The sequence below is a fragment of the Notolabrus celidotus genome, chromosome 10, assembly GCF_009762535.1.
Source record: "Notolabrus celidotus isolate fNotCel1 chromosome 10, fNotCel1.pri, whole genome shotgun sequence".
Classification (NCBI taxonomy): Eukaryota; Metazoa; Chordata; class Actinopteri; order Labriformes; family Labridae; genus Notolabrus; species Notolabrus celidotus.
In genome coordinates, this window is record NC_048281.1 from 4,635,662 (window position 1) to 4,651,038 (window position 15,377).

Sequence of the window (15,377 nt, forward strand, 5' to 3'; positions counted from 1 at the left end):
AACTGGCCTTGCAAGTTCAGAGAACCCCACAGCAGATGACGGCGGCGCAGGGTTCATTTTCCAAGGCTACAAGTGGTCATGGGCGGTCACGTTGTAATATGGGGTCATGGTGCGCGCTGGGCAGCCTTCTGTTCATGTGCCCAAGCTCCCCACATGAGCACAGAGTCTTCTTGGCAAGGCGTTTGTAAATCCGTTCTGTTGTCTTGACACCGCTGAAAGACTTAAAGGGGATCTTTTACAAAAAGGAAGATGTCTGATGAAGTTTGATCGGAGTTGGTGAGTGGGTGTGGTGACAACGGGTTACCGGAGCAGAATGGAAATGTTTGAAAGGGCATGTGATTGTATACACGCAGAAGAAGCATGTGGGTAAAGGCTTGTAAAACACAGGCATGTTTAAACATGGCGTGATAAACACTCGTGTTTCTTTATGTTCCTGATATTGACAGACGTTTATAAATCACCCGGAATTCTTGACTTTACACCCACCATGTTTAAACTAATGCAGGCCTGGAGTCAAAATGCATATTCATTCTATCACATGGACACAGCCAAGCCAAAATTATACATTTGATCTTGCAAATGTAGAATTGTATCTATCTTTACTTTACGTCAATCATGGCTGGCATTTAAACCCCTCTTCTTGCTCTTAAAGATCAAAAACAGTGATCTTTATTTTTTCCTTCAGCACATTTAAAGCTAAATACTTGTTTCAAAATAAAGTAGAGTTGCAACACGCCAAGCTTGAGAGATATTGGCTTCATTTCCTTTAACTAAAGTAAGACTGACGGTTTGAACTCTTTCTGCTAAATGAAGTTAGCCGTCCAATGGGGACGTCTTCGTATTTAGCCGACAGGCAAGACTGGTATCAATCTTCTTCTCTACTTCCTCTAAGAGGGGCGGCTGTGGCTCAGTGGGTAGAGTCGGTTGTCTATCAATCGGAAGGTTAGCGGTTCGATCCCAGATCCCAGAGCAAGACACTGAACCCCAAATTGCTCCTGCGGTGTGTGAATGTGTACAAATGAGATTAGCTAACACTTATGGTCCCTCACTAAATAGCAGTCTCTACCATCAGCAACTTATTGGGTCTGAATGGGGGTAAAAGTGCTTTGAGTAGTCAGACAGACTAGAAAAGCATTATATAAGTACAAGTCCATTTACCATTTAAGAATCCCATTCTACAAAATGTCAATCAGATGTCAACATGAAAAAGGTTTCAAAGGGTTTCGTATTCACCCATGTTTTTGTTAACTTAGCTGTTCCCATTACACTAAACCAAACAAAGGTTTTGTTGGTAACACATATTGCTATGACAATCTAAATGCTGCTTCTCATTGGATTGAACACACAGCTAACATGTTATGTATGGGTGTGTGTGAGTTTGTGTGTGTGTCATTTGTATGCTGAGGGCTTTAGGAGACAGCCGCGACTTTAGATGATAGGCTGACAGAAGAGCTGATAAACCTTCGATAAACAGCGGAGGGATGTGAGATGAGACAGAGAGCCAGATAGAGGGAGAGAGAGAACAGAGACATGATACCCTTCTCGGCTGCTCTCCACTGGGATGATGGCAGCTCCTGCAGAGACACCAAGCTGCCAACCAGTTTGTCAGTTTGTGTGCGTGTGTGCGTGTGTGTGCGTGTGCGTGTGCGTGTGCGTGTGCGTGTGTGTGTGTGTGTGTGTGTGTGTGTGTGTGTGTGAGCACATACATAGGTCTCTGAGGGTAGAACAGATGGGGGATCTACTGTAGTGATTCTGTGAGGTCACATTGGTGACGATACCAGTGAGATGTAACACACTACACACACAGAAAGGCAACAGAGAGCAGAGATGAGAACACACACACACACACACACACACACACACACACACACACACACACACACACACACACACACACACACACACACACACACACACACACACACACACACACACACACACACAAGCTGGCTGCAGCAGTGATGGATGAGGGATAATCAGAATGAAGAAAGTGTTCAATAAAGTTGTTTTGTTTTGAATGTGCTCTGTCACCAGCTGCCAACTGTTTACTGATTTAATACGTCAGTGTGTGTGTGTGTGTGTGTGTGTGTGTGTGTGTGTGTGTGTGTGTGGAGCATCTGGCACTAAGGAGAATGTTTCCTGTTGTAGAAAAAAGGAGCAGATAGAGGACTCTCATTGCATCCTGGATGCCAAGAGCAGAGCTACACAAATAGCTTCATGAAATCACACTTAAAGCTTTCATTCATTCCTCTGCATCTCTCCACAACATGTTTGTGAATGGTGTGTTTTTTATTCCCTCATCCATTGTGTCTTGATGTGGTGTATTGTTTTTTTTATTATTCTTGTTTGTGTGTGGACGGCAAAGAAGACAGTGATAAATGAAACAATAAAAACCCCACTATGCCTTAACTTTATTTTGTTTCAATATATCTTACTCCGTTTCCTTATCTATAAATCAGCTCAAGATTAAAACCTCCCTTCACTAAAGAAATATCTTCTGCTTTTGATTACTTTTCTGAGATTTCAGGGCTTCACTTTTGGAAGGGAAAAAAGTGCAGACTGTGACACAGGTTTTTGTCAAGCCTACCTGTTCTCTTCTTAATTCAAGTTTGAGAGCTGAGCTGAGTGCACACGCATCATTTTGTAGCATCACAGCTTATTTTCAATACTTAGTTGACCACTGTGCAATTCATTTGTACATGGAACCTGCAGGATTCTGGTGCATATTGTGTTTTGTAATATTGTTTTAAACGTCAAAGTAGAATATGTTTATTTATCATCATTCTAATACTTTCTATTTCTTCATTTGTTGGTATGGCTCTGTTCTGGGAGCTCCCTGCCCTTCCAAGTGCCTACGTGGATTGCCAAAGCCTAAGGTGGGGCGAGCACACCTCCCCTTTCTATCATGTTCATACCATAGACTGTAAAAAATATGGATGTAGTCTCCATGATGTCCTCCATCTGTTTCTGAAGCACTGATTTGAAGCCCATCGTCGGTGGGCGCCATATTGGAAATGCTGAACTCAACCAAACTTCTGTCGAGTTAGTGTGAGGTGAAGAGGCAGACTTCGAGCCTCATCGCCAACAGCTACAGTGTTCCAGCCTGTCAGTCAAGTCGGCTGTGCCTCTTAACAGGCGAAACTTGTAATCTTCTAAACTGCTGAGTTGTGCAAAAATGTACATCCTACAGTGTGTGAAGATAGAGAATTAGCTATTCAGACAACAACCTTTTTTTCCACTAGGCTGTAAACATGTTTATCTATGCTGTTCAATCAAGATCTTCTTTTTGGAATGCGTGTGCACTATGGTTTCAGCCAGCCTCAAGTGGACACTCAAGGAACTGCAGTTTTAGCACTTCTGGCAATTCTCGTGGCCAGAGGTTGCTGTTGGATGCATACTAGGGAGATAACATTCTTTAAACTTAAAACACCTCCCTGATAGCTGAATGAAATATGAGACCAGATGATGTTCCATGAGATAGAAAATAAAAACAAAAGCATTAGTTTGAGTAAGTTCTAAACAATCAATTAATTGATACTCAATCAATTGTTGACATCCCTAGTGTATACATGAAAAGCCAAGGCAGGGAGAGCAGCAGCAAAGAGTCCCGAAGAGAGTGAGCATCAGTGACACTACATGATACTAAAAAAACAGGCACTGCATGAAAAGAAGTGCTTGGGTGGAGGTGAGTTGCAAAACAGTTTGGAGGAGAAGCAGCAAGAGTAGGCAGGCTAAAGCAGTTTACATAGAACGCATCTCAATGTGCCAATTTGATGGGTGACAGGTATGAAGATGTAATCAGCTGAGCTGTCAGCTAATGGGAGCTGAGCCTGACTTTACGGCCTTCCTGAACTAAAGCTTTGCTGAATTTTTATGCATATTATGACCTAAAATGTTATCTTAAAAAAAGCTGCTATCTACAGCCGGAGTAAACCTGGGAAAACACCAACCAATCCCTGCCATCAGGAGCCAAATGATGAAACCAATCAAATCCTGTCCTGCCATTCTGCCCGCCTCCTGCAGAGTGTACATTTCATGTTTGTTTGTGTTTTTAACTTTCACTATGAGAATGTTTTGGTGTTTTCTTACCGCTGAGTGAGACATGAGTTGACGTAGTGCAAAACACAAACCATGTACTGAGGACCGGTTTTGAATCAGTCACCATCATATGGTCGTGAATCAGTGGCGCTCGTGCATGTGAGCGGGGGCGTTGTTTTGGAGGAGCTCCGAGGGGAGGGGGGGAGGGGTTACACGGAGTCCTGAGGAAATGCTACATTCAAATTCATGCTTGTTTTCCGTGACTACCAACCCTAGCTTTAAGAGTTAAGAATTCTAAATTGAAGAAAAGAAATAATTGCATTTATTATTATAAGAAATATTGGGAAATAGTGTAGTCATCTTGTGTCAATTTAACATAAATATACTGAATCATTTTCAGCTAGAGAACACATTTTGAGAGAAACACAAAGTTGAAATTATTTTTCCATTGTTTTTTCTTTAAGAAAGAGAGAGAGAGGGAGAGAGAGGTGTGAAATGTCTGGAAGCAGAAAAAGAGCATCTTTGTTTCAAACATTAGTTTCAAGCCACTAGCCAACTCAGCAGGCGTATGCTTGTCCATGTGTGAAGAAAATGAGTGAAAGAATGTCTTTTATGTTGTATGTGTGAGCGATGGTGTGTATGTGTGTAACAAAAATGCCTTTACAGAGAGCCAACACAGCAGGTGGATGTTTGCTTTTCGCTTGTTATATTGTAGAATTTGCATGAATATGATCGTATGTCACGAAAAAAATCACTTTGACTCAGTGATCGTGTGTGTGTGCGTGTGAGTGTGCGTGTGTGTTTAGAGGTAATAAAATGTCTTTGTTCTACAGCGAGCACAGACATTAGCAGACAACACCAGATGGTGGGCTAAAATGAGACAACGGAAGAGGGGGAGGAGAAGATAGACAAGATCCTTCCATCATTTCATCATCATCCTTCTTCTGTTTCCTCTCCGTTAACATAAACAATCTGGCGTGAACCTTTGAATCAAATCATGATTTATAAATCCATTTGAACAAACTGGAGCCACATTAGTTTTAAAGTCTGATGGAAGATGGTTTCAAATATGTTGAAACTGTAAATAATGTTTTCTATGTGACAAAGTATTCTCCAAATATTGCAAGATTAATCCAGTAGACGCTCCAACACGAAACCCTACTGCTGGTGGTATGACTTTGCTACTTGGTACTAAAGGGACCTCTACGATGAGAATAACTGACATGGAAATTTGAATACCGTAATGTTTCGAATATAGGTATCAAAAAGTAACATCATTTCTGTTTACCATACAACACTAACCTCAACACACACATTCCAGTCTCATTCCAAACATGAAGCAGCTTTAAAGGTGACATATCATGCAAAATGGACTTTTTAATGCTTCTCTACCTGAAATATGTTTCCCTGGCATGTCTACAGACCCACCTAAAATGAAAATCCATTCTGCCTCTGTTCTGATTTCTCCACCTTTCTGTAAATGTGTGTGAAACGAGCCGTTTCAGACTTCCGTGTTTTTGTTACGTAACAACAATATCCGGTCTGTCACGGAGTCAGAGCTCAGAGCTTGTTCAGCCCATAGACTGTATAAAATACAACTCAACCCCTCCTCTGTTTTTCATTACCTGCACACATGTGTGCTAACAAGGAGCTTAGGAGGGAAACATGCTAGTTGTAGGCTGTCTTAATAAACACAAAGGTCGGTTTTACTCCCCACGTCTGCAGATTTGAAGATCTAGTGGATGATTTTTATTTATAATAGAAAAGTGCTAGCGCTAGTTAGCATAGCTACATAGCTACAAGTCGTAGCTGTAGCTGTGTACCAAGACACACGTCGACATACTGACAAATAAAACAACAAGAAACACTAAATCTGTGACCAATCCTTCAGAAAAGGTCCTGCTGCCTTTCTGGCAGAGGTCGGTTTTACTCCCCACGTCTGCAGATTTGAAGATCTAGTGGATGATTTTTATTTATCATGTATAAGTTCTAGCGCTAGTTAGCATAGCCACATAGCTACATGTTCGTAGCTGTGTACCTAGACACACGTTTACATACTGATAAATAAAACAACAAGAAACACTAAATCTGTGACCAATCCTTCAGAAAGGTCCTGCTACAGGCGCCTCTCCGTCAGGATCAGATTCTGGATCAGATTCAGAGGGTTGAAGTAACGCTATCTGTGAGCAGCCGTGTATATTCAGCCAACATGTAAACATTAGATCAACGTGCTGGAGAGCCGAGGCCATATCCACTTCCTGAGGGGGCGTGGTCAGAGAGAAAACAGAGTGTTCTGAACAGGGCTGAAGAAGAGGGTTCTTCAGGCATGCCAAAATCTGATTTCAAAGTGTTTTTTTAAGCATAAACTTTAAAGACATGTTTTGGGGACCTCTAAGACCAATATATATTGATGAAAAAATAATATGTCACCTTTAAATATGTAGCTCCTGGACACCAGCTGGAATGTTCTTCTAGAAAACAGTAATGGCCCAGCTATGCAAACACCACAGTATTAAATCCAGGTCTGTCTTTATGGTCTGCCTCTGCAGAGGCTAAAACAACAACACTGACAGTTATGTGGAAGTTTGAGTTGAAAAACTGGGCACCATTCAAGTTAGTGAGGTGTGATAATACTACGGGCTTATGCTTGAATTTGAGGTGTGAAAATACAAACAAGGTGTTAACTGCAACGTGTCAGTGCGCTCTCTGCCTTTAAAACTGTTTATTCATTTTGACTGAGAAAGGTGTGAGCGGAGAAACTATGGAAGCAGACTAACACTCACCAAAACACTGCAGAGAGAGAGTGTCTGACCACAAATGAGACAGCTTAGTGTTCTTAGTGATGCTCTATCAGAGCGGTAGAATCTGGAGTTAGACAGTTCTTGTATCTACACGTGTTTATCTGCTTTACCTTGACATGTTTGGATTACAAACTGTCAGCAGTCTTCCTCAGGAGAGTCACATGATCTACCTGGGATGCTGTCCTAAGACTATCTGACAGCAGGGGGCATGGTCATCCTGCAATTTCAGGAAGGACAACCAAACCTCTATAAATCAGCTGACAGGCAAGTCACATAACATAACGTGACTGTTCTGAGGAAGACTGCAGGAAGTTCATAGTCGAAATATGTCAAGGTAAGAAGAAAACACACTGTGGTATTATCAGACCAAATGAACCTTTTCGGACTAACTCAAAATCTGTTTTAGTAAACTTTGGTTCAGAAACAAAACTCCACTCTCGGTCGAGGCAGATGGCTGTCTAACATGAGTCTGGTTCTGCTCAAGGTTTCTGCCTATTAGAAGGAAGTTTGTCCTTGCCGCTGTAACTAGCTACTTACTTGGAGGTGCAATGCTCATGGTGGATTAAGATGAGATAAGACTGAGTCCTGTCTGTAAGAGGGGACTGGATCTTATCCTGTCTTGATGTTGGGACTTAACAATAATATAACATAGTGGTCTAGACCTGCTCTGTTTTTAAAAGAGGCTTGAGATAATGTTTCTTGTGATTTGGCGCTATACAAATAAAGATGGATGGATGGATGGATGGATGGATAGATGGATGGATAGATGGATGGAGGGATGGATGGATGGATGGATGGATGGATGGATGGATGGATGGATGGATGGATGGATGGATGGATGGATGGATGGATGGATGGATGGATGGATTGATTGAGTGAGTGAGTTGTTTTGTGTTCATAGGAGCATTTCAGCAGCAAAAAAGTGACGTGGTATGCACTTTTCTTCTGAGACTGATCCCAATGATGACTTATCTGCCGCCACAAAAGTTGAAGTTTTGGCATCAAAGCTTCATCTTTAAAACCTCTCGAAAATTTAATATTTAGAATTCATATAGAATATAAAAATGTAATGTGTAATCAAGCTTCAACGAAAATCTGAGAGAAAATAAACATCCACAACTATGAAAAAACTGTTCAAAAACAGCTTATTTTACAGTTATCTCTGTTTTACAGAGTATTTCTCAGGACTTAGTGGGCGTGGCCCTACTCTTAGATTGACAGGTCAAGAGAGAGTTCACAGCCTGCATGTTTGAGCTGTCTGACTCTGAATCTAAAGACATCAAAACTCCAGAATCTGAAAATTATTCGTTTCAAATGGTCTCTGAGTGCTGAGTCAAAAAATACTTCAGAATCAGGACTTCTATCATTTATTAGTTTTATCACTCCGTAGTCTCCGGGGTATCAGGACCATGGGACGCACAGAGCAGAGGAGGCTGAAGTGTAGGATGTTTGTCTAAACTCTGAGCTGTTTGGAGAAAGTTAGTGAACCGGTCTTGGGGAAAGTTAGTGAACCAGTCCTGGGGAAAGTTAGTGAACCGGTCCTGGGGAAAGTTAGAGAACCGGTCCTGGGGAAAGTTAGTGGACCGGTCCTGGGGAAAGTTAGTGGACCGGTTCTGGGGAAAGTTAGAGAACCGGTCCTGGGGAAAGTTAGTGGACCGGTCCTGGGGAAAGTTAGAGAACCGGTCCTGGGGAAAGTTAGTGGACCGGTCCTGGGGAAAGTTAGTGGACCGGTCCTGGGGAAATGAGCCGAGCATGTGCGGGACTGCTTTGGCCACTCGGTTGTGGTCCCAAAATGTCCCCAAATACAAGAATAACAACAAGCTGTCATCTTCAGTGGTGGATGTGCAGACAGGGACACATGAGCACAGCGGTGCAAAGAGCAGAGAGACAGCTATACCGAGTGATTACAGGCAGTACGTGATTAGCAATCAAGCTAACAGCTAAGACAACACTGAGGGGAGCCGGCTGAGACGTCAGGAGACGGTCTGAGCAGGAGGGGAGTAGTTTTGTTGAACATGTGTGCACATGACTCAGTGTTTCATTTCTGATTGGTTGGATATTAATTACGTAATAAATATCAGGTTAGATCAGCCCCCTTAAAAACCCAGTGTGAAAACATGTCAAAAAACTTAATTGAACATATTTGAAAATGGGTGGAAGTTGAGTTCTAATATTTTTACATAGTTTTTAGTATTTACATATGGTTTGAAATATCACAGGTAGAACATTTTTGTTGATTTGGGTTCCCAGGGCCTTTAAGGCCTTCAAAAGAACAAACCATGCTTGTTGTGCTAAGTCCAACACTATCTTTACTTTAACTTCTCCTGCCTTTGCTTCTTAAAGCATTCTCATTACCTGCAGGGCTAAAGAAGTTACATTAAATCAAACAACAATGTTAAAAACATCAACTCTTACTTCCTGTCTAGAGGGACCAGTGACAGGAAGCTGCTATTTCTTTTACAACCTCTTTTGTGTTTGTAGGGACTTTGAGTTTAGTGTCATAACTTTCCTTCCGTGTGTTTTATAAGCACCAGGGTTTTATTTCCACACCAGGCTGCTATAGTTGTTGTTTTCGAAAGGGCTCTCCCTGAGCTCCCATTCCTGCTGATAAAAAATTAAAATACTGAACAAACAGACACCTCATATCCTTCATCAGGGTTTATGTTACATCCTTCCCTCCTAGACCAACGTGTGGTCTTAACTAGGGCTGGCTTTTGTTAAAAAATCCCTTGTCCTCTTATACACAAACGGGGGCAAAGCAGGCCTTAGTACAGATCAGAGAGGTGACCACAAACCACAAAACTAGCTGTTGTAGAAGTAGTGAAGGGTTGGGAATCTTAAAGGGGCATGACTTTGCGTTTTTAAATGATGTCTTGTATCTATCAGGAAGAAACTGAGTCCAAGAGACGTTCTCATAGAAAGACAGGAGGCCAGTCTGTTAAATTGAAAACTGATTATATATGTTTCTGACACACACACCGAGTCATCATCTTCCAATATTCATACTGTATATGCATGCTAACCGTGCCTATAAGGAACTGCAGCTTTCCCATGTCATGTCATTTATCAGTTCTCACACTTAACTGCAATGAGGAGTCAATCCATCCACTTTTTCACACCGATTTTTCAGTTACGGGTGGAGGGTCTGAAGTCTCATCAGTCTGCCTTCCCACCAATACATCTCTTCTATGCATCTTCCTACGACATCTCTCCCATTTTGCAAGGACATCATTTGCATTTTATACATTTGAATTAAGCTGCAACAGCAAAAAACTCAGAGGGACATCCCTAACTCCTCCACTGAAGTGATAAACAAAAGGTATAAGCGTCTGCCTGACACATGGTACTGCATTCTTATATATCCACACAAGGGTAAGTAACTGTCAGACCATACATATATGTTCAGTAAAAGGGTAATTATCTCAATTTAATCTTGTATGCTTTTCATTGTTTCAAAAAAAAAAAAATATGTCAAGGATTCATGATGTGAGATGATCTCCCATAACGGCAAAATTCCACAGGATCCGTCTCTGATCCATCTCCGATCCGTCACAGCACCAGCTCTGATAGGTTTCTATTCTAGTCAATGTGTTAACTTCCTCTGGATCCGCTCCGTTGCGTTCCGGCTGCGTCTCTGATCCGGCAGGTCGGAGTCCTCCGGATCAGATACACAAGACTTCTATTTTTGCCTGATGCCGGAGCATGACACTTCAATCTCAACAGAGCAGATGGAGCGGGACAGGAAGTCAGGTTTCACCAAAACAAAATGAAAACATCCGGTTCATTTTCACAAAACACTCTACAACAACAAACCGTCATGATGAGCAGAGAAGGACCTTTGTTGTGCAGTTAGTTCAGTAACTATATTTTTATTGAAAATACCTTGATTGATGTTTGTTTTTTAGTAACAGTACTTGTGCAACAGGGTCATTTATGTCCCTGTGAATTTCAGTTCCTTTCTTTTTAGAATTATACAATAAATACCTGATGTTTAATCACTTGTATGGCCTCTGACTTTGTTGATGTGTGTGTTGATGTGCAGCCTGTCCTTCCTGTGAATTTCTCCTGTACAGTTTCTTCTTCTGTGGTTATTTCTTTGTATTTGTTTTCCCACCTTCCCTCCCCCCTTTGTATGGTTTCCCTGTGGGAGAGGTGGGTGTCTATTGTTTAGCTTAAGTTATCATCGTAATTTATCTTATTATTTTTCTGATTGTTTTGTGTGTACTTATGTTCCATAATATTGTATTATGTGTTTTACTGTCTGTAGGTAACCTGATTTGATTTTAATGTCATGTTCAGACTTTGAGCTAGCTAACGTGCATGGCAGGCTGTGCTAAGTTACATGCATGGGATGTGATGCTGTGATATTGTTTGTGTAGGAGCTGCAGCGGGCTGCAATTTCAATCAATCAATCAATAGATCAATCTTTATTTGTATAGCGCCAAATCACCACAAACGTTATCTCAAGACGCTTTTACAAACAGAGCAGGTCTAGACCACTTTATGTCAAATTATGAACAAACACCCAACACCAAGACAGGATAAGACTCAGTCTGACCCCACCTTAATCCACCATGAGCATTGCACCTCGCAGTATTTAGCTAGTTACAACAGAGAGGACAAACTTCCTTAGGTGGAGGTCTGTTTGTCTATTGTGTCAGGAATAAACAGAAATGCGGAGTCCTGGTGTCACAGTTTTCTACTCACAACGCAGAAGTAAACCGGTCACACTTGCATCTCCTTACTTAGTTGGGTCCTGAGATTTGGCCTTAAAAAACGTCAAATAAACCCCCAGAATGGACCAGATAGAGAAAAGGACATAAAGCCTGATAGATTACTCTCCATCCACCAGAAATAGTCCTTCTTTAGATATAGTGTATCAAGACTGAGTCTTTGAAATTGCCACAAGTACTGAGGATATATTAAGAATGCAAAAGTATGATTAATGTCATTAAAAATTCAAAATACATTTTAAGGCAAACTCACTCACTCACACACACTCACACACACACAGCTGTGTCCTTGAATCATTGCTTTGTGCAGCTCTCCAAACAGATTCAAACAATAGAGGGTTTTACCTCTGGGAGACATTTTGGTGCTTTGTTTTGATGCTGAAGGACGAAACTCAGACTGTTTCTTTCTTAATGTGAACACGCAACTGTGACTAAGTGAGCGAGGGTATGAATAACACGGCTCCAAAGGGAGGTCGGTTTCCTGAATGGCTGCCGGTTTATTTTGATCCACCAGTGTGGTATAGTTTTACGGTTATCTTCAGAGTGAAACTGCTGGAGAAAGTTTGGCAGATAAAATGCCATATGATGCTCTAAGTTAACAAGTCATCAGGGTGGACTGAACTGAACTCATCTGGTTCTGTAAAAGGAGCCTTGCTTGTTGCCTTTACTCTGTTAGAGTATCTGCAGGAGAACATCCCTATGCTTTGGCCTTTAAAGGAGCTTTGAGAGAGGCTCTAAAGGTATGGTACAGCAGGAGTTCAAATGAAAACTTGGTCAGCTTCCAAAAAAAGACTACCATGGAGTTCAGTCATGCGTACATGGAGATACTCAGGACGAGATACTACGATAAGAGATTACCCATGCAGTGTTAACACTTGCACACTCTTACACATTACTCCTTTTCCTGTCTACAAACACAGGACTTCCTATGGAGCGTAGAGCCGCATGCAAGGGTGTGCGAGTGTGCAAGGAACTTCCTGGCAGCCGTTGAGGAACATGAGTTGATGAGAGAAAAGAAAAAAATGAACCTAAGCCAAAAGTAATGAAAGGAGACAAAACAAAGAGGGCTGGAAGAAAAAAACGTAGTGGTGTTAAAGTAAATAAAGGTAAGACTGTGTGAACTCATACTGAAGTTGGTATGCTTTGATTTTGCAGGTTGTGTTAAGAGCTACATTACATAATCATTTCTATGATTGCTGTTGACAATCTCTCATCTCTTACTTGTACTTATGTTTTGGCTGTTGAGCTCCCATGACATGCCTGACAGTCTCCATGCCTATCATGTTATCTGATAAAGGATACCTGCAGATTAAAGCTGCAGTAAAGAACTTTGGGTTTGTGTTGATTTTGGCGCCCCCTGTGGACAAAGATGTACTGTACATATAATCTTGTTACTAATGTTATCCTCTTGCAGGGCAGCGTTTAAAAAAAATCTAATCTAATTTTGCTTTCTTGTAACTGTTATACATATCACTATCTGTGAAAATGTGATATTTAAAGTGTGATAAAAAGCTGTAACTACAGTGTTTGCTGTTTGCTCTGACAACTACCCCCTCCCAGCTGTTACAGACATTATACATTTGAATACAAACATTTTTCAGTCATGTAGCTGAAATCCCCCTTTCCCATTATAGGTCATTAAGAGGCATCAATATCAGTTTTAGTCTGCAAACAACCAGTTAAAGACTCCTCACAGTGGATTTAAGAAGACTCTTATTTTGAAGTGATTTATTTTTTAGCCCTAGACTGCATTATTATAATCATTGCTTTAACAACACTCATCTATCTAATTCATTTAGATCATTTCGAATATTTTTACTTTGCCTTCTATCCTTGAATATTTCATTGATTTTACTGTAATGATTTTAATGTATTTTTAAGTATTTTTCATGATCACCTTCTTCCTTCTTGTTGTACTCTTTTTATTATTTTACCCATTCCTGTTATTTTTGTCTCTGTCACTTTGGGCTGCATGCATATGTACATATATTTGTATGTGTGTATGTATATACTGTATATATACTTAGTACTGTTATATAAAGCAATAAGTAATAAAATATATATAAATATATATATAAAAAAGGTTTAGAAAATATAAGTCTCTAACAGTTGTTGGTGTGCAAGGGTAGTCACATGGGGTCGTTAGTAGAGTTGTTGGCCTAGTTCCTGACAGTCGTTAGCCTGATTTTGGTGGTTTTAAGGCTGATTTATACTTCTGCATCGAATCAACAGCGGAGCCTACGCCGGAGGTCCATGTAGCTCCCATACCTACGCAGAGGCCTACGCACGTAGCTGACGTGCACCTCCTCCAAAATGTAACTACCCGTAGAATCGATGCGGACTGCAAGCCCTGTGATTGGTCCGCTCGGCGGCATTGCATTTACAGCATTTACAGCACTTCCGGGATCCCCGCACATCGGCCGCACATCGGCCGCACATCGGCCGCACATCGGCCGCACATCGGCCGCACATCGGCCGCACATCGGCCGCACATCGGCCCTGTATTTCATCTCCTCCTCTCTATTCTTCATGTAATCATGTCTGTATGATAAACAGCAACATGTATCAGCTGTAGATTAACATAACACGCTCTGAATCTCTGTGGAAAGTAAAGAGAGATCGTAGCGGGGCCGGAAGCAGGCAGCCGACTATCAGAGAGACCACACTGCCCTCAAGTGTTTCGGAGGAGAATTGCTGCGCGACACAGACACACCGACGCACAAGTATGTGGGGCTCATGTCCGCGTCAGCCCCTGCTGCGTAGGGGAGACGCAGAAGTATAAATCAGGCTCTAGTGTTACCTGATTCATCACAACTTAAAAACAGGGGAATGTGACTCGAGTCTGGTTAACTTGTTTTGGCATGTAGCAGATATCTGCTCAGTGCCCACTATCTGTTTATTATGTGTGTATAAAAGTTAACAAAGGATGAAAGAGAAAGACTTAAAGCGGGACTAATAAAATATTATAGATTTAATGGGAAGGTATGACAGCATACAGCAGATGAGAAAATAGATCAGTATTTCAGAGTAAGTAAATTTTGTTGGAAGCAAGGTGCAACAGCCTATTTAGGAAAACATGTTGTGAGCACTTGTGGAAAACACAATGAAAGAGATAAATAAGATGAATGCATGCAGAGTGATCAATCATGCAGAGCCATAATGAAGGAAAAAAAGAATGGAAAACAGAGTTAATATGAAAAAATGAAGAGTTTATTGATAGAAACAGAGTTGAAATGCAGCAGAAACAATGTGGCAGGGAAAGACTGGCACATGATTTATCCAATATCATTCTAAAGCTTTACAATCGGATCATTCAGTTCATTTAAATAAAGTTTTAAATATGGCACTGCTCTACAAGGTTGTATTGTCGGTTTAAAAAAAAGACATTTCAATGACATGTGTTGTTTTTGCTCTATAGGCTGCTCAGTGTTGCATCATCCAGGCAAGCCTGTTGGTTGGACCAAAGATTGAAAAATTAGAGGGATTTGAAATTTCATGTGTGCCTGTCTTTCTGGCTGCCTTGTTAGAAAAATGAGTAAGAAGATTGTCATCTCTGTGACAGGTCAGTGACCTGCCAATCAGTCAGGAAATATCATCTTATTGGCTAACCAGACAGCAATGTGATTGGTCCTTACCATCTCTCGGGGCAGGAACATGTCTTCCTGCCGTAGAACCCCAAGACTCACACTCTCTCCCTGACGCGTGCTGCGCAGCATGCACACCAGCTCTTCTTGTCCCACACCTGTGATGTCCACACCGTTGACCTACACATACACACACATATTAGCATCATGACAAATTAGCA

General features: G+C 41.3%; 1 protein-coding gene across 1 annotated transcript in view; it reads right to left on the reverse strand.

Moving 5' to 3' along the window:
• LOC117820758 (partitioning defective 3 homolog B-like) overlaps window positions 1–15,335 on the reverse strand; it is a 231,361-nt gene extending 216,026 nt beyond the window's left edge. The window contains exon 1 of the mRNA XM_034694677.1: window positions 15,208–15,335. Within this exon, the coding sequence (XP_034550568.1) occupies window positions 15,208–15,288 (81 nt within the window). The 5' untranslated portion in view covers window positions 15,289–15,335. The remainder of the gene's footprint in view (window positions 1–15,207) is intronic.
• Between the last annotated feature and the right edge of the window lie 42 nt (window positions 15,336–15,377).